The sequence below is a fragment of the Poecile atricapillus genome, chromosome 1 (assembly GCF_030490865.1).
Source record: "Poecile atricapillus isolate bPoeAtr1 chromosome 1, bPoeAtr1.hap1, whole genome shotgun sequence".
Taxonomy (NCBI): domain Eukaryota; kingdom Metazoa; phylum Chordata; class Aves; order Passeriformes; family Paridae; genus Poecile; species Poecile atricapillus.
The window spans coordinates 31436613-31458432 of record NC_081249.1 but is presented as its reverse complement, the minus strand read 5'-3'; the positions used below and the strand labels follow the sequence as shown (position 1 = coordinate 31458432).

Here is a 21820-nt window from a genome sequence, read left to right as displayed (position 1 = left end):
CTCCGCCACGCGCAGGCAAAATTCAGCAACTTCTTCAGATTACATTGCCATACAAAATAAATAAAGGATTGCTAAGCTCTATAGCAGGTCTAACGATTGTTGGCCACCTTCTAAGAGTGTGGCGCTGCTAATTGCTACAAGAGACATTTGTTATTTCCTTCTGAAGCTGAACATTGCAAGATTTTTAGTGAAGCAATACAGGACTTAAAATTAACCATGTTTGAAATATACAAAATAAAATTATCAACTCATAAAAACAGAGGGATATAAAGAGCATAGTTTATACAAAAATAAAGTAGCATTTAATAATGGGCCAGGGACTGAAGGCTGAGTAGAACTAATGGAGTAACATGTCTAAAAAGATCCCATTGAAATTTTTTTCATCATATATTCGTTTACTTATTAGCAAAAAATAAAACAGAATCAACATTTATTAATTGTCAAACAGGGTTTGTAACATTTCCAAGGGACTGTTCTACTGTAGATGATTTGTTCAGACCTGGGGTAGGTTCTACAATACATTGCTTTTGCACAGAGTTCCATGTTTTGTTATCCTAAAGAGTCTGAAATAATGGTAACAGCCTAGTTCAGCAGAACTCTCTGACCTGGCTTAGTGACATGCTGCTCAGTGTTAAACTGCAAAAAGCAAAATGCAAAAACTGCTGGACCTGTAACCCCCAAACCTACATGGGAGCAGAATGAACATGGCTGATTGATAGAGCAGTGACAGCACAGACAAACATCAGTGAGAGGGAGAAAGAAATCAGAAAACAGCCATATACTTACCTGGCTGTTGCTACTCCCACAAGAATAAATGGGCAGATTTTTTCTATTCTAAAACTTAGATCCTTAGAAACCAAGAAGGAAAGGACAGTGTGCTGAATAAATCTAGCTAGAGATCCTGTTAAAATTTGGAAATGAATGTTTAGCTGCTTTTTAAAATGCTATCTTAGCTTTGAAGGCATTCTTTGGGAGATTATTTTGGAGGAGATCTGTTGAACTTTATCAAATGCTATCCAACTGACCACCTTTGTCATAAGCTAGAACCCACCTGTGGTTCTCAGGCACAAGCAGTAGCACTGAGCAGTTCCCCTCTGTCATCACAGGGCATTGCTACCTTCCTCAGAAATACTCTGACACCGGTCACACTTCGGCCCACCAGGATTCTCAATAGGTGAAATGCAAAGGTAAACAGAAACCAAATTTGATTTTGGAGCAAGGGGGATGCACTGGGCACTTCGAGCATTTTTGTAATGACGTACAAAACCGATACAGAAAAATCGTACGCTGACCAAAATAATGTAACACCCCGAAATACTAATGCTTACAATCCAGAAGTGATATAAAAAACCATGGGTAAAAATGCATTAATTAATGTACAACACCATGGAATGTACTGAAAATGTCATGTGCAACATCAGCTATTTGCTTGCTGCACTTGCCTTAGAGTGGGGAAGGGCATGGGGAACTGTTTGCTGGCATTAATAGTTAAGCATCATGATGTTTCTGAAGTACTTTTTAAAATCAGTTGTGTGCCCAAGGCCTTACCTGCCAAAGATGACAGGAAGTTGTTTTATTTGAACAGAGTTATAAACTGCACCTCACATGTCTGGCCTTCTATATATTGTTAATTTCATACATGAAGATGGCATCCTATATACAGTAAAACAATTCTTTCTCCTGGCTCTTACTGTGCTGATTTTTTTTTCCCATTAAACCCCCTTTTATTGATTGTAACAATGTTCTACAGTTACTAAACTGTCTAGGATCCTTTTTATTTACAAGTTTTGAATTTTACTCTCAGTTTTAAAAAGTTTAGGAAAAGCTCAATCTCAAATCAACTCAGTATAAAAAGATGTTATGGAAACAGCTGCCTAAATGCCGATCCTAGAGTCCTTGCCCATCCAGGAGGTACCTAGCTATTTGCATATAGGTAATAATTAAGTAGCACAATATCTGCTCATCTTACATACACTGAAGGCTATTGAAACGGGCAGAGAGTCATCACACTATTCTCAAGCTAAGGTGTCAGAATAATTGTTACTATAGATTCCAATTCGGTAACATGCTCTGTATGACCTAGCGAAACGTACAAAAAGGTTATTTATCTCTTCTGGATGACAAAATCATGTGTTAATCTAGAGTGTATCCACAGGTTTTAATGGAACAGCAATTAAAGGACATAGTATGCTTATGTTTCAACTTTTCCATAAGTTCCTTCTGGAGGCCTGTAATACTTTGGGAAAGCCTTCAGTTGCAGGGAATTAAATGCATACTTGCGACATCCAACATTCTTCATTGTATTTTCTCGGCGACAACCCTCACTGGGGAAAAAAAACAAGCACAAAAAATGACAGCAGTAAAAGGGGAAAAAAAAAAAAAAGAAAAAAGACTTAAACTAAGATGAAATGAACTGGTTATTTTATAGCATTAAAATAAAGTTGGTTATATCGAATGAGCGTTTAATTAATTTGCCACTGCAAATATTAAAAGAGATGACTTATCATACAATGCTGGTAAGAAGCACACAGAATGGACACAAGCTATGTCTGATTGCTAGTTTTGCATTTCTAGAAAGCAGCAGCACATCTACTGAAAAGATTCTTTCACGCCGGTTTCATGTATTTCAAGGTACACTGTTGTGGAGTTCACATGCCATCCACTGCACAAGGGATCCCAAGGGATTGCTTAAAAGCAGTTCTGCTAGTTTATTAACACATAAAGCTGAAAACCAAAACCTGCTGATCTGTCTATAAGAGCTTTAAAGTAATTTTATTATTCCCTGCATGTCAGTATTATAAGTACTTACTTAAAGATTAGAGCTGATACAAAAATAATGTATGACTTTCCAGTTATCTCTGCATGCATAAATGGATGTGAAAACCAACACAATCTAAAAAAATTCCTAATCATGAATTAGCAGTTCAAAAAAGACTGGCTGCATTGACAGTCATCACCCCAAAGAAACAAAGCTGTGCAGAATTTAATTTTCACCCAATGTTTTGGTGCAACTGTCCCACATTACAAAGAGGTTCTGTGCTACAATAGAAAACTACTCCAGTTATAAGGCTTCTTTACACTTGTAAATCTAATTCAGAGTTCCTTTGATTATATCCAAAAAACAGACATACAAAGAGGAAGCACTATCTTTTAAATATATATTATAAATCAATTTAGGCTTGCAGGAGAATGTCTTTCCCTGATTGAGGACTGGAACCTAAACAACAAATACTAGACCTTCACGGCAAAGTGTACAGTACAGCATCTTACAGTGGAAATGTCACATTAGTCCTGCCTTGGAGATGGCTGCAGCATCTACCAGGTTAAGCTGTGATCATCTGATTCAAAAGGAGGGTTTGGATTCTGGTTCAGTTTGAAAGCTCTCATGCTCTTACAGACCTCACCGTTCTTCTAATTTTGATTCATGAAACTGGCTGTAACTGTATTCTGTATGTAACACCTAGTTTAACTTCATAAAATACAGCCTCTTCTTCTTTTTTTTTTTTTCTTTTTTCTTTTTCTTTTTTTTTTTTAAGGAACAGTTTAACTAAGTTTGAAATTTGTCTTTGGAGCACATTCTGTGCTTGCCATTTATAGAATGGATCATCTGTGGTGACACTTGTTTCACTGGCACTGGTTTGTGTTTCACAAAACTCCCCCGATGGCTCTTGCAGCCAAATAGATACATCAAAAGTTTGCACAAATCATACTTCAGAGTACTAATAAAAGCAGTAAGTTTAACTAGCAAATATGTGATGCTAGGTGAGCATTTTAACTGCAAAGTGAATCATTCTCTTCATAACACATTTCGCTGCATCTGGTTATTGCACGTGTCCCTCATGGTGTACATAAGTGACAAGGATTTATTTCCCAGATTTCACTTCCTTCTCTTGGAAGCACATAAGCAGGATGCACTACTGCATCTTAAATCTGAATGCCTTGACAAAAGCACAGGCCAGGCTCCAAAAGGGAAAAAAAACCCCAAAGTTTTAGAAGAAAAGAAAAAATCTACATTGTTTTCAAAAAGCCTGGGCTTTCATTCCAAACTGTTTTAAGGTGGTCTTACTGCAACCCTAGTAGTAATCATGAGCAGCACCTTCATACTTTAATATGAAGTATTGATATTCTCAGGGAGTTCAGTGAATATGCCTGCCACCAGAGTGTGGCTGGACACCGGAACAGGCTGCCCAGGGAAGTGTTTATGGCCCCAAGTCTGCCAGAGAGCAAGAAGTGGGAGAGACAGAGCTCTCAGGCACATGGGGGGATACCTGTGGCTGTCCTGTGCCAAGCCAGGATCTGATCCTTCATGCTTGTGGATCCCTTCCAACTCGGGATACCCTCTGAATCTAAAGTTACTTTCACATCCGGTTAGACTGAACCCAGGACACTCCATACATTGCAAGATCAAGGCCACAGTCCAACTTGATTCACTTTGTAAAAATGTAGACTGGGGCACCCACAGCAAACAAACCAGTGCTAACCATAAAGAACAGATGATTTCTATGGAGACACAGCAGCATCAGATACCAGCACAGCACATGGATGTGTCCCAAACCACCATATCATAATAAACCTCAACAGCAGTAAGGATGTACCGAAACATTGCAAGTAAAAATAGGATACGTGCTTTATATATATATATAGATAGATAGATATAGCTATATAAACATATATGTCTTTGTGGTGGTTTGCTTTGTTGGTTTTTTGTGGGCTTTTTTTGTTTGTTGGCCTTTTTAAAACAAAATTGGAAGAATAGTGAGGAAAAATATTAAGAGATAGTGTACTGTACAGTCTGATTTTCATGAAGACACAAATATAACCACACACACTTAATTTTTTTTTTTAGTTAGAATAATTAAATCCAAATTTAGGATTTAATTCTGATTTTTTTTCTAACTGTGCTTTTTTGGTTTTTTATTTCAGCATACTTCTTTCAGCAGCTCTCAATTCCATTAAAATTTATAATAAAAGCTAAAGCTACCTATATTTTTTGAGCAAGTTAATAATAGTAGAAAATACAAATCACAGTACTAGTTCTCCTCAGAAGTCCAATGTCATCTCAGGCACCAAGCGAAGTAAAACCTTTTATGAATTTATCAAACTACATTAAATGAGGTTAGTTTTTTTTTATCAGCTATTGCTATTGAAAAGCTCTGCCAGACCACAGCATCAACAAAATCTTTCCATTTAAACAGGCCTCCCCTAGTTTGATGTTATGTATAAATGATGATCAAATTTCATCTGCACTTACTCTGCATGACTAAACTAGGAAGCCACTTTAGTCTCACCACTTAAATAAATGTTAACTTACCATCACTCGCTTATCACTAAGTCACTATCAGCATCATAATTTATTAAAGCTGTGCAACGCTTAAAAATGGAAGTAACAGTAATATTTAGTCTAATGAAATTAAAATAAAGCCCAGTGGAAAACCTGAAACCCACCTACTAAAGGAGTTAACTGATACCTCCCTCTTCTTGCCTGAAAATTTAAGACCATTATCTTTAACTTCTACAATGGCCCTATTTCACAATAAGTTCTATAACAGAGCACCTAAAATAGATAATGGCTCATTAGCAGGCTAATGCCAGTCACATCCCCTTCCTAACCACAAGTCATTCTCTCCATGTCTTTAATACATTGCAAACTGCAGATCTACAAATAGAATGAAATAATTCTGCATGCAGCACACTGCAAGTAGTTTTCTGAGTATTTTCTAGTCTACTAGAATATACTTAACCATGAGAAAGGAACAAGACTATGGTTCTACAAACTGTTCAGTAAGGTAATTTGGATGTTATGCTTTGAAATTAAGGTATAAATTTGTTGCTTCTTTAAATAAATTTCTTACAATTTCTTATAAACCCCACCCATGTTTAAATTTTTCTCTTCATACCTCGTAAAAATGAAAGGCAAGATTAGCATACACCTTAAATATACAAAAAGATATAAATTCTTTTCAGACAGAGTTCCTTTCTCTGGAATACATGAAACAAGTAACACAAAACTGTATTTGGTAAGAGATCTTCAGGCCGGCTAAAGTAACGAGGTAACAGGCCAATGTCAGACTATGTTACAAGCACTGAAAGCAGAACAATAATTTAAAGTTTCAATACAATTCTTTTTGATAAAATAATTTGATGTATATTTACAGTTTAGTACAATAGAAACGTAAAATTGTAAGGCATAATAATAATTCTTGGCAGACAATGCTATGACACATTCCTTTGTCCAGCAGGTACCAAGTGGCAATACACATTCAAGCACTTTTTTGGTTTTTTTGTGGTTTTTGTTGGTTTTTTTTTTCTTTTTTCTTTTTTTGTTTTTGAACTCTATCTTCACTTGCAACGTAATCTGGCCACCAGGTATGCTATGCTCAGAAACAGCCACACAATCAGTAAATTGGGGCTGAGAGCTAATAAAGGAATAGAGTAGAGGAGGCTGGGATCTAGTCTGAAATCTCGGATGGGCACCAAGCCACTCAAGTTCTTCTGGGTGACTATCTCCCGTGTTCCAATGCTGTGAAAAGGAAGAAGTTTGGGAAGAGGGAAAATAAAACAGAAAGGAAGACGGACATGCAAATGAATGGATAAAAAGAGATGGCAACACAAGGTGGTCAGGAAAATGAGAAAACATGGAAGAACGCACAACAAAACCAGAAGATGAAGTAAAGAAAGAGTGGGAAAACATCTCAAAAATATGTATCAGTACAATTATAGAAATAAGGAGAGGGAAAGAGAATAAAAGAGAAAAATAAGAAAGAAGTACTGTAGTCTAGTGAAAATAAACACATGTAGGTTGAACATTAATGGTTTTCCATGTTCATTCTTTCAGATTACAAAGCAATAATACCCCATGCTGCTCTGCCATGCGTTGGCATGCTGCAAAGAAGTGGAGCTCTGAAAAGCAAGCTGAACATGAATAACCATTGTAGTATTTGACCCTTTCAAACATCTTTCCATGGGCTGCAGTGATTTAATTTAACCTCTTAACTACCTATCCAACACATTAATAAAAAAAAAATCAAACCACCCACCTATTTTTCTGCTTGGACATGAATTCAAGGGTATACCAATAGGCATTTTTCTGAAGATATGCTGCAAAGCCCATCTCGTTGTGTATTCCACTTCTTACACTGAGCACCAAAGGCTACAGTGAAGAACAACTCCTCAGGTAGCCTGGTAGGCTTTGTCATGTGGTCCTTAATTTTGGATCACTCTTATACCCTGAGCACTCCAACTCTATTTTTAGTTCACAAAGCAACAACTAAATGACCAAGATGAACAGACGGATAGAACACCTCTCCTACAAGCAGAGGCTGAGAGAATTCGGATTGTTCAGCCTGGAAAAGAGATAGCTTAGGGGTGACCAAATTGCAGCCTTACAGTACCAGAAGGGAGCATACAAGAAAGAGGGAGAGAGACTATTTGCAAGAGCATGTAGTGACAGGGCAGGGGAATAGGTTCAAAGTGAAAGAGAACAGGTTTAGATTAGACGTAAGGAAAAAAATTCTTTACTCTGAAGGTGATGAGACAGCCACGGATGCTCATCCCTGAGAGTGTTCAAGGCCAGGCTGAATGGCAGTTTGATCAACCTGGTCTAATTGAATGCGTCCCTGTCCATGGCAGGGGTGTTGGAACTAGATCATCTTCAAGGTCCCTTTCAACTCTATGACTCTGTGACTCTAAACACAATCTGTAAGCCTGATGCTGTTAGTGCTTGTGCACTTGCTCCATCCATAACACCATCAATAACCCTGATGGTTGTATAGCAGAGTTATGTAAGAATCAGTGTCCTGCAATAAAGCAGATACACACTGGAGGTGGTAAAAAAGAGCTGGTGACACAACAAGCCAAATGGAATTAGGTGGGCAGAGAACTAAACCAACTGTATTTCTGATCTGGATTTGATCCAAATTGGTGATGAAGATGTTTTCACTCCTGGTGCCTACAGTGGACAAGGGCAGATTGTATCTGTGATGCCTACAAATCCCAATTATCCTTTGTAACAGAGGGGAGAGGGGAGAGTGTGTGTGTGTGTTTTGTGTGTGTGCGTGTGTGTGTGTGATCAGGAGAATCAGCCAGTGGAAACCTAGCGCTTACTGGAAAGTGGTGGATAAAGGCTCAATGGAAAAGTCTGGAGGAAGAAAAGTGTTTTAGAATATAGATAAAATGTAAAACAATGGGAAAGAAGGAAGGCTAAAAATGCTAAATTAGCATTTATTATAGCACATGCCACATCTCTACCATTACAAATTAGTATCATGCTACTCAATTTTACACAAAGACATATACACAGACACATATGGTGGGAATGGAGGCAATAGCTGGAAAGTGCTTTCCTTGTCACTGTTGGCCCATGTAGATGCTTCCCTCCAAGGGGTGAAAAGTCACCTTTTGGAAATATCAAATATACCAAATTGTACAGTGTCTTAAATCAAAAGATTCATCAGCAGACTACCTCTAGGAGAGGACTAGGGTTAGGAGACACAGAAACTTCCCTTCTAATTTAGCTTGCATATGAGAATTCTCTCTGTGAGGAGAGGCTGGGGCTACCCATGCTGGACACTGCTGGTTCCAGCCAGCTTCAGTGACCCACTGCTGGCACAGCTGAGCCCTCAGCCATGCTGGTGCCTCGGGGGAGAAGTGCGTGAGAAAAGGCAAAGCACTGCATGGCAGTGAAGAGCGATGGGAAGAGATCTGAGAAAAAGCCCTGTGAGCATCAGAGTCAGGGAAAGAGAGGAGAAAGAGCTGAAGCAGTTTCCCTTGCAGTCATGGAGAGGAACATTGCAGCCATGGAGGAGCCATAGAGCAGCAGATGAATATTTACTGAAAGAAACTGAAAACCATGGAGAACCCATGCAGGAGCAGGTTCATCCTGAAGGACTGCAGCCCATGGGAACGACCCACACTGGAGTGGAGGATGAGTGCAAGGAGGAAGGAGCAGAGGAGACCTATTATGGACTGACTGCAAATCCCTGTTCCACATCTGTTGTGCATTGCTCAGCATGGGGAGGAGGTAAAAGAGCTGAGAAAGAAGCAGTGAAATACTTTGGCTAAGGACAAGAAGAGAAAAGGAGGGCAAGGTTTTTAATTTTCATCTTTATTTCTTAACATCCCAAATCCACTGGGAATAAATAAAAAAAAATGTCTTAGTCTGTTTTGTCAGTTCTGTACCAGTAACTGGCAAGGGATCTCACTGTCTTTATCTCAACCCATAAGTTTTTCACATATTTTTTCCCCCTGTCCTATTGGAGGAAGGTAGTGAGCAGCTGGGTGGACATCTGCCATGTGGTCTAGCTCAACTCAATATGATTTTATTCTTAAAGCAAATCGATCAGTGAAGAAATCCAACCAAGCTTTTTATCATAGCTGTTTAATTGCAGTAGTGGTCATACCCAAACATGACTCCTAGGACTTTATTACGTAATCTTTTCAGTCAGCACCATGGTGATTTTCTTCACCTCGTTTCCAACTGCTTTTCAAGAGCCCCCATCAGAGATGGTTCTTCTCTGTTGCTAAATTGCTTATGTTTCACCTTCCTAATTCCTTTAATGAAAATGAGATGGGCTACTTGAAACACGTAAAGGATTTTGCTACCTAGGATGATCTTGACTGAAACTGCCCTAGAGCATATTCCCACAAAGAGCTCCACTGGAATTTCTGACAGGACAGAAACCTGGCAGGAAGGAGTGCAGGGAATCAAAGATCTAGTGAGAAGTGTGGGCTGCAGATGGAAGAGGCTACCTGAACCACCTGGACTTTGAATCTTGTTCTGCCTTTACTGGTCAGGTAGCCATGTCTTCCTAGCTTGGACTTGCAGACATATCATCATGATTTTACTATTTGTGAGCTGGGAGTTACTGTGTGTTTGATTTAGGACTGGAAAAGCTGTAACTTATCTACAGAAAATTAGTTTATTCTAACAGTGTATTTGTTTCTAAGGTGAAAGCCACAAACTTGTATCTGTAAATTTCTACAAGAATCTAGAAGAACACTCCATGTTTCCTCCCTGATGTCACTGCTCACTGAACACAATTATCACAGATACATAATTATCATAAGACTAGGAAAGAAGGGAAGTCCCTGAGGACAAGTAAGAGGGAACTAAGACCTCTGAAGACCAACATCGCATGGGAGAAGATGATGCTTTCTTAATTTTTTCAAGAATGGTATAAGCAAGGACATTTTTCTTCTTTGGGAAGTTGTCAGTACAGAAGAGACTAAATACTTTGAATCTCACAAATTACTTGTACTTCTTCCCTGTCCTTCCAAATGCCTCAGAAACTTCAAAAGTCTTTAAGAATGAGCCAAACCTTCTTTTTCCAATAGTTAAATAAATAGTTAAATAAAAGATTCAAGTTAAAAGAACAAAACCCAAGTTTTCTGAATGCTCTGGAAGCAATTTGGGTAAAATTTGCTACCTTTTCTTATCCTGTGTCTGTCATCTAGGTCAGGTCAAACTGTTCAGGCTGGAATGAGATTTGGTGGAGTTGGACTCTTACATATTTGTTCCATAATCCTATCTCTCTCATTAAACTTTATTAATTCTGTGCCATTGTTCCTGAGTAGAATTGACAAATAATTTTTAAAACACAACCACCTGTCACAAAGAGCAATAAGATGTGAGGAAGAGTGATGGGCTTGAAGAATGGTCTAATCTTGGTTCTCCTTCTAGTCCAGTCAGAATTTGGCCTGCACAATCTCTCTTAGTCAAAGATCTAACAGAAGAAAGAGCCATGTCCTTCATCTGCCAGAGCAAGTCCCTGATGTTGGTAGAACACTCAAGCCAAAGGCTTTGATGAAATTTGCCCTCTTTCAATATCGCTGATATTGAAACACAAATAGTCAACACAAAGCAGTATTTTTCTTGGGTCAATATTTCATCTGATCCTGTGTTATATTAAATTGGTAGACTGAATGACCAAATGTTATAATTAACCTCTCTCTCTCTCTATATTGTGTCCATGATTGCATTAAAAAAACCCCAGTGACCCAGAAAAGAATTTGAAGAAAGTAACAAGATTCCCAGTATTTTTCCTAGTTGGGATTATTCTTATTAAATACACAATTAGGAAACTGTGTAACAGTTTCAGATGTCTATGCCAACAAGCTGTGTAATTTAAGTAAAGATATTTGAAAATCACTTAGTCCATTTTAAGTTAGTAAATTCTCCTTCACAAAGCTGTTTCAAGTTTTGTTTCTAATCTTTAGGTTAAGTAGTTTCTGAGTGCACTGTGTAGTGTACTAAATCTGTGACAATGTAGCAAAAAGTGCAGCAAAAAACTGTAAATAAAAAAGTTCAGTGCTACCCAACTCAATGTAGATATAAACCCCCAAATTACTAGAGTAAGAGGCTGCAAGTGTGATTATATGAGACATTTTTCTTCTAGGTAACTGAAGAGTAAGAAAGGGTCAAACAGCAAAAACATACAGAAAGGATAAGAGAATTGAACACTCTAGAGAATTTGGTGAAAAGACACACAGTACAGTACATTCAATAAGAGTGAATGTTGAAAAACAGGACTGAACAGCATTGTTGAACTACATTGATAAAGACTAAAGCTAGATTTCTTATCCTTTCTTTTGGTATGTGACTTACGGAGTTTTCCAGCAGTGCTTGAAACAAGGCATTGAACAACAATAAACAGATTTTATTATTTTTTTTTTTAGTACAGTACTTAATTCTGCAAACATCTCTGCTGCTTCAGAATACAGAACATCATTATATTGATATGACAACAGCACACTGACATGTTGTGATGAAATTTGATTGCTGTAGTGTGAAACACTCATACTGACATTTCACCCAGTGAGCAGTGTTTCACTGCTAAATACATGTGGCAAACCAGTGCAAACTGCAGGTGTCTGTGTTTCAAAGAACAAAAGACAGGTCATCCCTGAGTAATCTCCCTGATCTAGAACTAAGAAACCTAGTGCTATGACAGTTCAGGTAAAGTCATTAAACAACTTTCAAAAAAAAGCAACAGTTTCCTGTTCTGTAAGCTCAGCATTAACAGAAAACATATTTTTACATGCTTGTCTGAGAACTCCTCATTTTCTACTGAAAATTCAAGCCCATCTGATTTAAATCTGGTGAGAATCAGCTTTAGCATATGCAACTCGCATGCATGGGAGGGATGAATCTACAGTTTCCTGACTTCAGTTTACTTTTTTTTTTTCTTTTGATGGAAACAGAGACCACCACTCCTCTGCAGTTTGCATGGTTCCTTATCTAGGAATAAGCGATGTGGTCAAACTCTTACCTCCTCATACACTCCAGAGCCTGAGTGAAGACCTGTGGAGCCATTCCATGTTCATGCTGTAGGATCAAACACTGCTCCAGGGTGATGGACATGGCAGTCCTATCCTTGGCACTTTTACAGCTCGTAAATCGAACACCGTTAAGTCTGCGGCATATCTAGAAATGAGACAGACAATCTATCACTCCTTCTACATGCATAACTTCCTGTCAGAAAACACCTGTACTCCCCATTAGAGAGACACAAATGTTGCACAGGGCTTTGATGTCAAAGTTTGGCATGTTTGAGAGAGCAGAACTTCATTGTATTAGTTGAGGGGAAAATTCTGATATGAAAAATACATTTTATCTCCTCATGATGGAGAAGGTCTAGCCCGGCAGCATTTCCAAGCTACATGCAAGTAAAAGAAGAAATTCAAATGTATCAGTAATAAAAAAAGGGGCAAATACATATGCATACAGAAAATCAGGTGAACTATGCAGATATGCTTAGATGAATAAATACCTCAGCAGCTTGCCAAAGGATATCAACATTCTTGTTTTTCCTTGCATGTACATTTTGTCCCAGAAATCTTAACAGTTCAGGCAGGCACGTCTGACTACGAGATCGAGGTAGACCTACGAAACAAACAAAACCAATTCCACTTATTCATCTGTATTCGATGTATCTTTTACGAAGTGTTTCTATGTGCCTGTTGCAAACACATTTTTTTTGAAACTAGAAAAATTATTCAAGTTCTGACTTAGTACCATCAACAAAACAAATTCAAGCTTAATTAAACTCAGTTGGAAACATAAATTCCAGTTATTTAAAACTTCAGGGACTCAGAATCTAATAGCAGCATAATAAGAGAATGAACAAAGGGAGCAAGATTAGTATAGGATTTTGGTTTGTGTGCGACAGAGGTGACAGGATCACATGCATGACTTCAGAGAAACTCTGAAAATATATTATATTCTGGTCACATTTTCTATTTTAAATTTGCAAGCTGGTCAGCTTTCAGTTACAAGAAACACCCACAGGACACCATATTGTCATGATCTGTTTATTAATATTTTACTAAGTGGAAATAAAGTAGTTGAAATTTTTCAGAGTCCCTTCAGTAGTCATCTTCTGTGTTCAAATTGCTGCACATCATCTCTTACATGTGTAGCAAGATACTCCAGATAATCAATTACAAGTATTCAATGAGTTGTCCTTTTTGTTGTTTCTCTTTTTTTTTAACGGAATAACCATGGAGAACACCAACTAAAGTTGTGACTGAATAAATATAGAGGTATGCACTATAAGAGATGACATTGTGACAAAAAGGATCCTACCTGAGTGACATATGAGGTTTTATTTTAGGCCTACTTCTCATGGCAAATAGTATGGTAGACATGATCTCCTACAGGAAGGTGACCCACTGAGTAGATGAGGGAAGGCTGTGGACAATATTTACCTGAACTTTAGCAAAGCTTTTAATGCTGCTTCCCACAGCATTCTCCTGGACTAACTGGCTGCTCATGGCTTGGTGGGACATACTGTTCACTAGGTAAAAAACCCAACTGGATGGCCAGGCCCACAGCGTGCTGGTGAAGGGTGCTACATCCTGCTCGTGGCTGGTCAACAGTGTGGCTCCCCAGGGCTCAATTCTGTAGTCAGTCCTGTTTGAAATCTTTATCAATCTGGAGAAGAGGCTCCAGTGCACCCTCAGTCAGTGTCAAATGGCATCAAGCTGGACAGGAGTGATGATCTACTGGAGGTCAGGAAAGCTCTACGGAGGGATCTAGACAGGCTGGATCAATCAGCCAAGGCCACTCTTATGGGGTCCAGCACGAGCAAGTGTCAGGTCCTGCCCCTGGGTCACAACAACCCCAGGCAGTGCTACAGGCTGGGGACAGAGTGGCTGGGAAGCTTCTGGTAGAAAAGGACCTGGGGATGCTGGTCCACAGCAGCTGAACGCGAGCCAGGGTGTGCCCAGGTGGCCAAGAAGGCCAATGGTGACCTGGCCTATAGCAGCAGTAGTGTGGCCAGCAGGAGCAGGGCAGGGATTGTCCCCCTGGACTCAGCACTGGTGAGGCCACAGCTCAAATTCTGGGTTCAGTTCTGGGCCCCTCACTGAAAAAGGACATCGAGATGCTGAAACCTCAATGGTGTCCAGAGAAGGGCAACAGAGCTAGTGAAGGGTGTGGAGCACAAGTCTTATGAGAAGCAGCTGAAGGAGCTGGGGATGTTTAGACTGGAGGAAAGGAGGCTCAGGGGGACCTTATCGCTCTCTATGACCACCTGAAAGCCAGGGAGGGTCTTTCCCCAGGCAACCAGTGACAGAAAAAGAGAAAAAGGCCTCAAGCTGCATCAGGGGAGATTTAGATTGGATGCTGGGAAATAGTTCTTCACTGAAAGGGTTGTCAAGCACTGGAACAGGCTGCTCAGGGAAGAGGTTGAGTCAACATCCCTGGAGGTATTTAAAAAATGTGGAGAAGGGGCACTTGAGGAGATGGTTTAGGGGTGGACTTGGCAGTGCTGGGGAAACAGTTGAACTTAATGATCTTAAAGATATTTTCCAACCTAAACAATTCTACATTTCTATTCTATAATTAACACTACTGTGACTGTCCTGGTCTGGTCTGCTTGAGCTCTACACCTAGAAAGTAAATACCTAGGTAAACAAAAGGAGGGCACAGGCCTCTTTCTAAAGACAAGGAGAGCGAACAGAACAAGGACAAGGAGCTAGTGAAGTTAAGACCAATTAATTTCTTAGAAATTCTGCAGAGTTTAGAATTAAGAACACAGGGACATGAACAGTGGATAAGGAATCAACTTTTCTTGTGTACTGCTCCTGAAGGGAACACTTGCTGCAATCTGCCAGCAGATACTTCACTGGGACCTTTGTCCCCTAAAATGATCTGTTTGTTTTTCCTTTTGCCTCTACCTACCACAGACTACATTACTGGACATAATCAGCTGGTTTGCAGTTAAATGTAAAATGCTATTCTCCCTTGATAAGGGTTCACAGAAAAGTACACTTCATTTTGTATATCCTAAGTATCACCACAACTTTCAGACTTTCAGGAGAAAAAAAAAGGCAAAAGCTAAAAGATGATTCAAACATAAGTGGTTTGGGGAAGAGGGAAGAGACTGAAGTAAAAAAAAAAAAAAAGCAAGAAAAATTAAAGGGGAGAGGAAAGAGTTGAATGGGAATTATTACTATAAAATACCAGACCGAGATATGAACAAAATTAATTTTAAACTGATTAATTTTTGAATTGTAGAAGATAATCTGATGCTAGACTATTATATAACAAAAAAATAAATTTTGCAACTAACATTCCAGAGTATATATTATGCAGCATTATGAATGCTTGGATGGAGGGAAGCAGGTTCTGACCTCAGCTGCATAAAAAAAAAATTCAGGGTAACTGAACATGCAATAACACGCTTTAAAAGACAGAATTCTTACTGTCCTGTTACACGTCATTGCACTTGTATTTTTGGAATGAAATTGCAACTGTAGGGCACATGAAATAACCTTAGAAAAGGTTTGATTGTAATAATAATGAGTTGATGAATTTTCACCATTTTTGTGGTCACATGTAAATAACACATGCCATTGCCTTCTCAAAAAAAATCCCAAGCAGTAACAAGCAAGAAATTAACCAGTAAAAAAAAGAAAATCAGTTAAATTTAAGCATGTAGCTTTTGTTTCTCTTCCAGGTTCTCTGTTGCTGGCTGCAGATTCAACAATTATAGGGAAGTGCCAAAGGAAAAACAAAGGGAAGTGACAGTTCCTAAAAACTGGCAGCTTCTCTCTCTGCAGGTTTTATCAAAAGTGCAGTGAGCATACCAAAAACTGCACATAAAAGTGCTGCTGCTAGAACCTGTCCCTTTTACACCTTTACCTTACAACAATCTCACTGCCTAACTGGATGATTATACAGTACAGAGTGCCACTTGGATGTAAAGTAACCTTAAAAAGGAAAGTTAATCAGTCTGACCTTTAAACCTCTTGAATCCACTCCAATTAGTACTTCAGTATTAAAACAGAGTTGTATCATTTCTTGGAGGTCACTAATGCTGGTGTATCATCAACATTTAGAAAACCAAGATAGAGCAAACAAATGAAAAAATCAGCCTGAATTGTGCTATTCAAGCAAATTTGTCACTAATTACAAAATACTTACAATCATCAGGCAAAACTTCCTTGAACTGCTCAAAATATGAATTCAACCGCACTAAGCTTTCCATGTTAATTATTTCTTGCAGTGAGGTGTCTCCAAACCTTTAATAGAAGAAAGAAACAATTAAGTCCAAGGTAAAATGTTTCTCTTTTTCTTTGAAACAACTGCACTTGGCAATATGCCTGCCAAAAACCAGTTTAAAGGTTCATCCCAGCAGTTCCATAACCATTCAAATGCCAGGTGAAGTGTAACAAAGAACTGTTGTAATGATTCATTACAGTGAAAGAAAATATATGGGTATGAGGGGACAAAAGGGAAGGAAGGTGCAAGAAAAATCTTGTAGAAATTAGTATTTAATTAATTGCAATTACAGTTGCAATTTATTTCTCTGGCTTTCATGTCTCTCTTTCAATATTAAATTCCTACCTGCAAATTGTTTTATCTAAATTTAAACTTTTAATAGTGGATTTATTAGTTTAGTTCATAAACTAATAATAACAACCATAACATCAGTAGATGGGACTGAGAATGTTGACAGCAGGTATGTAAATGAAAAATATGGATCTAGGACTAAGAAACCATGAATGCAATTAATATTGTCAACAATACCACGATTCATCTCATCTAAATATATCTACATACACAGACGTGCACACAGAGTGCTGACATCTGTAACTGTGCTAGTCATCTTGGGCTTCCTTTGTAGGCAACAGAGGATAACAGTAATTGCTGGAATGCTTTTGTTAGACTTTTTCTCACTGTCCACCACCACAGTGTACACTCCAGCCTGGTACCAAGGCTGCTGTCACAAAATGCATGTGCCTGGCTTCACTGGAGTGCTCTGTTGGAGCAGTACTCTGTCAATGTACTCTTTACAGGATGTGGCCATAGCAGAGGGAATCTGCTGGCTCTTCCAGAACTGAACAGTTTTCCAAAAAAATATAGTTACATAATTATATTTTTCAGCTTTACAACAGCAGTGTTGCATTACATAAATACTGCAAGGGTATGTTAAAACAGAGGTGCACCTTGCCCATTATCCTGAATTTTGACAGTGACCAGGAGAGGGAGTCTCAGGGAGAGTGCAAAACCAAGACAGCAAATATACAGCAATATCCAGAATGATCTCAGCGTCTAGTGATCTGTCACTCACAGAGGTCTTAAGTCACAGGGAGCACCTGTGTGCTAAATAGCCTTTGATAGATCTCCCATTGTAAATTTTCCAGATTCACATCTGAACCACATAAACCCACACTACTCTCAAACCCACGAGGCAAGGAGCTTCATAAATATGTGGCACATAAAGAAGGACCTCCTTTTGTTTGGCATTTGGCAGATTCTTTTAGAACAGTGTTCCCATGTTCATGTATTGGAGAAACTGAATCACTGTTACTTATGCCAGAGTGCAATTCCACATCAGCTTAGTTCCATTGCTGAACTGCCAGTAAGGCTGAGCTTGCCTGACTGGATACCTACTTCTCTGCTAGGGTTTGCTGCTCATTGATTCCCACGTTGAAAAGAACAGGCTGAACCCTCAGTAACATTCCACTTTGAATCTCACGTGGCAACAAATCAAACAAGGCGCTTGGCAGAGGGATCCTCACATTAAATCCATCACTGAAAAGAAATAAACAGCTGTTAGACATAAGGATCAAAAAGCTATGTTCCAAGAATGTGTTATTTATCTAAAGAGGGATAACACCTCGAACATAGTATAACCATTAAAAAGCAACCATGAGTCAAAACTGCCTCTAAGGAACTGCCAGAACTTGCTTCTAGTCAGAAAATCTAGTTCAAAAACAGCAGCAACCTGTAATGTTGCTTATATTGTTTATATCCTCACAGACATTCAAACCAGATCTGCCAATTTCCTGGCAATAGCTGATTTTGCTCTGCTCATTAATACTGCAGTTCTTCTACAACTTGGGTAGAAAAAGCCAAATTTTGGCATGTTCCCACTCATCCAGAATAAAGTATATTTATTGTTTTTTACCGATTTCCAGTGATGACTGGCAGCATGTCAGTAGATGTATTCGACGTAGCCTGAGTTACTTTAAAGGTTACATTCCTCAAGTCCATGATTCCCAAACTCATGTCCTCCAGCATTGCCAGCTCCTCACCTAAATCCAAGAGGAAAAGGTGAATTATAATTACTTATTATGCACAACTTCCCTTTGTCAGTTTGATGACAAACACCAGGCCATCATCCCATGAAGAAGTTCCACAGATGAAGTGGTGCTGCAGCACAAACCTCCCCCTTGACCTGCAGACAATGTCATGGCTGATTTTTTGAGTTCAGCAACTTTAGAAAACACCAGTTATCTAGAACAGTCCAGACTACTGATCTTTAAGTAGTTTATATGCTGATTTTCAAAGTTAGGTAAAGCTTATAAATACTTCTCAGCATTGTCAGAGCCATGATATCCTTTGCACTGGAGCAGCTACAAGGTTTTCTGGATATATCTGGTAAAGCATTCCCTAACCAGCATCCAGACAGCTTTTGAGACACAGGAGTGAAACACTTCTGAGTGAAGTACCTTCCCTTTTTATATTCTCTCTTCAGTCTCACATTGTGCTTCAAGACTACAGAAGTTACAAGAAAATATGAACAGTGTATTTTGGGCACAGTTTTTTCCAGATTACTAGAATTTTCATCTAATTATTTTCTGAAAAAAACCCAAATACCACTGTGATACATTTTAGCCTTTCTTAAAGACTTTCTATTTCTAGTTTGACATTCTACTATAAAAGAAGTACACATAACTTTTAGAAGCAATTCAAGTAAGTGTGAAGAAATTCAGAGTTGTTAGATAATTAATTACTTCAGCTATAATCTAGTTTTGCATTTTAGTTTTCAAAATCATTTTGTAGCTGTGCTGCAGATTGTCTCAAACACTCAGATCCTGCTGCAGTCAATTTAATGCAGAATTTGCTGACTCAACAGATAATCCCACCCCCTGGCCCCGTGCCTTTACCATAAGTGCTCAGCAGGCTCTCAAACTGTGCCAGCAAGCCAATGGTGTAGAGTTGTCTTAGAAATCCATCATCATGCAGGCAGTTCCTCAGTTTGATAATGAAACCACAAATGAGAGCTGTCAGCTGTGAGAGAGGAAACAGACAAGAATGAAATGATTCAAAATAAAAATGGTTCTTCAGCCCCCCAAAAAAAAGGATAGCATGTATAAGAGGTGCAGTAAAATCTGCCAAACAGATGCTCTTTTCCCTTAAACATCTTCTTTTCCTTGCAGCTGAAGACAACCAATCAATGAAAACCCAAAACATTCATAAAATCTGATTCAGGGCACGCCACATTCTTCTCACAAGCTGTCTCAAAATGGGGCTGCTGGAGATCTCACACCCTTTTTTTTTCTGAACACAATCACTTGTGGTAGGGTCTACAAATTATGAATTACAGAAGTTGCTCCTTAGAGAATTGTTTTTGTTTTAGACAGAAAAGCAATACAGCTAGTTCCAGGCCAAGAATTTTGATAGTATGAATAAATTATCGTTTTTCAAAAATGACATTTGAGAAAGCTTAAAAATGCAGAATCTGTCTGCATTATGCAGATTTAAACTCTGGCGTTACAAGATCTAGTACCCTGAAGATCTAGTACTAAGGTCAGTACTATTATCCAGTATTAATTCTAGTCTTAATTCACTGTCAACAAAGGAATTTCCCAGGCATATAAACCATATACTATGAACACAGGTGTATGACTTTGTCATAGAATTAAACAGAAGAGAATAAAGTTCCGATCCTGATGGGTAAACATATTCAAAGGATTGAATTTAAGAATTATCTGCATTATGAGGTGGGAAAATTCCCTGATTTTATCTCTATGAGATCACAGAATCAAAGAATCATTAACGCTGGATAACACCTCCAAGATCACCAAGTCCAACCCAGCACCATGACCACATATTCCTCTAAACCATGTCCTCAACTGCCATATCCACACATTTGTTGAACACTTCAGGGATGGTGACTCCACCACTTTCCTGGGCAGCCCACTCCAGGTCTTAACAACCCCTTCCATGAAGAAATTTTTCCTAGTATCTAATCTAAATCTCCCCTGGTACAACTTGAGGACATTTCCTCTCATCCTGTCACTTGTTTTACATTTTTGATACTACATTATGGAACAAAAGTCCTGCCAATGATGTCCAAGAAATAAACTGTTTGAAACAAATGAGCAAGATAATGATTTCACAGGAAAGCAGACACTACACACGGAAGTGTAGTGGGCAGAAAATTTTTTTTCTGTGGGCAGTGGAAATTTTTTTTGTGCAGACACCTGCAAGTCAGTGTCTGACACAAGAGATGCCAGCAGGTCTAGAAACAGAACTTCTGAGAAAGAAACCCAGAACTAATTCCTCTTCCCATAAGTGGACTTCTGTCCTTAGGGACCATATGTCCTGCTGGGTTTCTCAATGAAGTAAACAAGAAAAGGTAACTGAAGGAGTATACCTGCTACTCACAGACCTTTCTGCCTCCCTTTTTCACATCTTACTTTTGCTTTAGCTCAGTGGCATTGGAAGGCAAAGGCTGTTTCTGAATACAGCAGTATATTTTTACTAGTTCTGGAATAATTTGTATTTTCAGTAGTGAATGATTGTATAACCAAGGGAACACCTAATTTATGTATTGTCAAATGCAAGTAAGTAACCAGTAAGGACAGGATAGCACAGCTTGTGGAGGAAAATCTTGAGGGGAAATCAGTGTCAAACCTGGGAAGAGATCTTAAAAATTCTGGAAAGAGTAATCTTTCATATTTCATAGAAACAATTGTGGAAGTGAAATCAAACCACGCATATTTGTTTGCTTACAGTCTGGCAGAAGACAACATCCCTGCGATACTGAAGGCTCAGGCAGAGCCCTATTGTCGGGGCACTGTCCTGCATTAATAAAAAGACCATGGCTTTCTTTGCCTTGTCGCTCATCATGGCTACACAGTCAGTGAGTGTGGTCAGCAAGGGATAAAGAGCTTCACTCCATTCACCTGGTTAAAAGAAAAAAAAAAATTAGCAGCAGTGGAAGTATTTTATTTGAAACAAATACACATTAAGAAATCTCCTGTTGCAAGTCAAAGTTGTTGATAATTCACATTTAGAACTCATTTTATTTTTGCTGGATGGTTATTCCCTGCTTTGTAATAATTAAGTAACCTTACAGTGTAGTTATTGCATGAGGAAAATACGGAGAATTTTACTCTGTAAAGCTGCTATGACTTTCCAGACCATGTAAAAGTTACCAGTTTGTGCCCACACAACAGGCTGTACAATAGCTGATTTGGAAATCACAACAGAAATATGAATAACTATATACAGAAGTGTATATAACTGCATGTTCGTGTTCAAACAAACCCTTTCATTGCACATGCATGGACAGACAGTAAG

At 38.7% G+C, this 21820-nt stretch overlaps 1 protein-coding gene across 8 annotated transcripts in view; it reads right to left on the bottom strand.

The window, feature by feature from the left end:
- Positions 1-1714: 1714 nt before the first annotated feature.
- Positions 1715-21820, bottom strand: part of INPP4A (inositol polyphosphate-4-phosphatase type I A) — a 109545-nt gene continuing 89439 nt past the window's right edge. For all 8 annotated transcript variants that reach the window (XM_058838653.1, XM_058838663.1, XM_058838636.1 and 5 more), the window contains 8 exons: positions 21251-21423; positions 19399-19522; positions 18417-18543; positions 17900-18040; positions 16427-16524; positions 12768-12880; positions 12267-12421; positions 1715-2324 (listed from right to left, as the gene is read on the bottom strand). In XM_058838653.1, the coding sequence (XP_058694636.1) occupies positions 2192-2324; positions 12267-12421; positions 12768-12880; positions 16427-16524; positions 17900-18040; positions 18417-18543; positions 19399-19522; positions 21251-21423 (1064 nt within the window). In that variant the 3' untranslated portion in view covers positions 1715-2191. The remainder of the gene's footprint in view (positions 2325-12266; positions 12422-12767; positions 12881-16426; positions 16525-17899; positions 18041-18416; positions 18544-19398; positions 19523-21250; positions 21424-21820) is intronic.